This window comes from Austrofundulus limnaeus, unplaced genomic scaffold, assembly GCF_001266775.1.
Source record: "Austrofundulus limnaeus strain Quisiro unplaced genomic scaffold, Austrofundulus_limnaeus-1.0 Scaffold68, whole genome shotgun sequence".
In the NCBI taxonomy this organism is placed as follows: Eukaryota; Metazoa; Chordata; class Actinopteri; order Cyprinodontiformes; family Rivulidae; genus Austrofundulus; species Austrofundulus limnaeus.
Genome location: NW_013952470.1, coordinates 889,605 through 891,368, shown reverse-complemented (window position 1 = coordinate 891,368; position 1,764 = coordinate 889,605). Strand labels below are relative to the sequence as shown.

The 1,764-nt window shown below is 35.0% G+C and overlaps 1 protein-coding gene across 1 annotated transcript in view; it reads right to left on the bottom strand.

Annotated features, from left to right (window-relative positions):
• The window catches only part of atp13a2 (ATPase cation transporting 13A2), a gene marked incomplete at both ends in the record, with an annotated part of 28,393 nt that extends 27,820 nt beyond the window's left edge, over positions 1 to 573 (bottom strand). The window contains 2 exon segments of the mRNA XM_014010359.1: positions 354 to 423; positions 496 to 573. Of these exon segments, the coding sequence (XP_013865813.1) occupies positions 354 to 423; positions 496 to 573 (148 nt within the window).
• Positions 574 to 1,764: the final 1,191 nt, after the last annotated feature.

The following is a 1,764-nucleotide window of genomic DNA, read 5'->3' as shown; positions in this document are numbered from 1 at the left end:
ACAATGGACACTGTACTGAAAATAAATGACTTTATTTTATGTCAAATGGAAGATCGGCATGCTGAATCTTAATTGAGCGCACGTAAAACCAATGCCTTTCAAGAACAACCACCAGTAGCCTAAAATATAGGATTTTAGCCGCTACAGTCAATTTGACAATTAAAATATTGGACAAATTTCGTATTTACTGAAATTTACTAAATTTACTGAAAAGGTTTTCTTTAATTCAATTTGCTTCAACCTTTATTTAACAAAATCTTTATTCTTAACAGACAGACAGGAACAGAAGGCCAGCAAGACTTCTAAACATTCCTAGATAATAAAGTTTATGTAAATATGTTTTTTAAACTCACTTCTTCAAACAGAAGCCTCATGCAGGACTTCACAGGCACATCAATGAGGTTGACCCCAAATATGGACCTCCTGAAAAAAATATAATGATAATACATCATAAAAGATTAAGACTTAAAACAACTCAGTTTACACTCCTCTTACCTGAAGCTCTGCTCCTGAGGACTCAGGCCCTTTTGGAAGCCATACAAGTCTTTGCAGGTCCAGTCCTCATTGAGGACACTGAAGACAGGGAGGAAAATATTGGACATATCATCAGAATGTTCTTTTTCAAAGCAGGAATGTTCTTCCTACGTGTTCTTCTAATGTCATTTTACTACTTTGTCTGAACAAGTCATTAAAAAACAAAGCAGTAGAAGTTGCAATTTTGTTTAAAAGGTTCACTGCAAAGCCCTGAAAGAGGGAAAACAAATAAATAAATCAGGGTTCCGACAGCTTAAGACAAGTTCAATTTAAGAATTTTTTAAATGACATTTAACGACCAACTTCACAATAAACACAAATGAAAATTTAGCAACAATTTCACCCAAATACTTATTTTAACATGTAACAACCAGCTGCGAGAGACATTGTTTAAATTATTTAAAAACAAATAAATAAATGTTATCAATTCTTTTGATATTTGAGGTGAATTACAATCATCCTGTTTAGAATGTTTACATTTTTAAGACCTCTGAAAGATTGAGCTAAGACATTTCAAGGCTAATTAAGGTCTTATTCTTGGATTGATAAATTCAATCATTTAAAACGTTTTAAAGGATCTGCAGGAATCCTGTAAATCATCAAATAAGAAACAAAATCTGCACAGTATTTTTCTCAAATCGAAGGTTAATGTGTATTTGAATAAAAAATTCTAAGCAAATTTTGTGACAGGATGCGAGAACTAACCTACTGGTCAAAAAAAAGGTCACACTAATATTTCATTGGACTTCCTGTAGCTTTGATTACGGCACACATTCTCTGTGGCATTGTTTCAATAAGCTTCTGCAACATCACAAGGTTTATTTCCATCCAGTATTGCAAATTTGCACTGATGATGACAGAGTCTGACCTTCTCCAGCACATCCCAAAGATTCTCGATGGACTCTGTGGAGCCAATCCATGTGTGAAAAGGATGTCTCATGCTCCCTGAACCACTCTTTCACAATAAGAGCCCCATGAATCCTGGCATTGTCATCTTGGAATATGCCCAAACCATCAGGGAAGAAACAATCCATTGATGGAATAACCTGCTCATTCAGTATATTCACAGTATATTCAGGTCAGCTGACTTCATTATTTGAGCACAAACTGGTGCTGAACCTGGACCTGACCACCTTCAGGGACCCCACATCATAGAGCTTACTGTATTTATTCAAGTATAATACGTACAATTAAATCCATAAAATCATCCATAAAGTTGGGGGGTAGTAC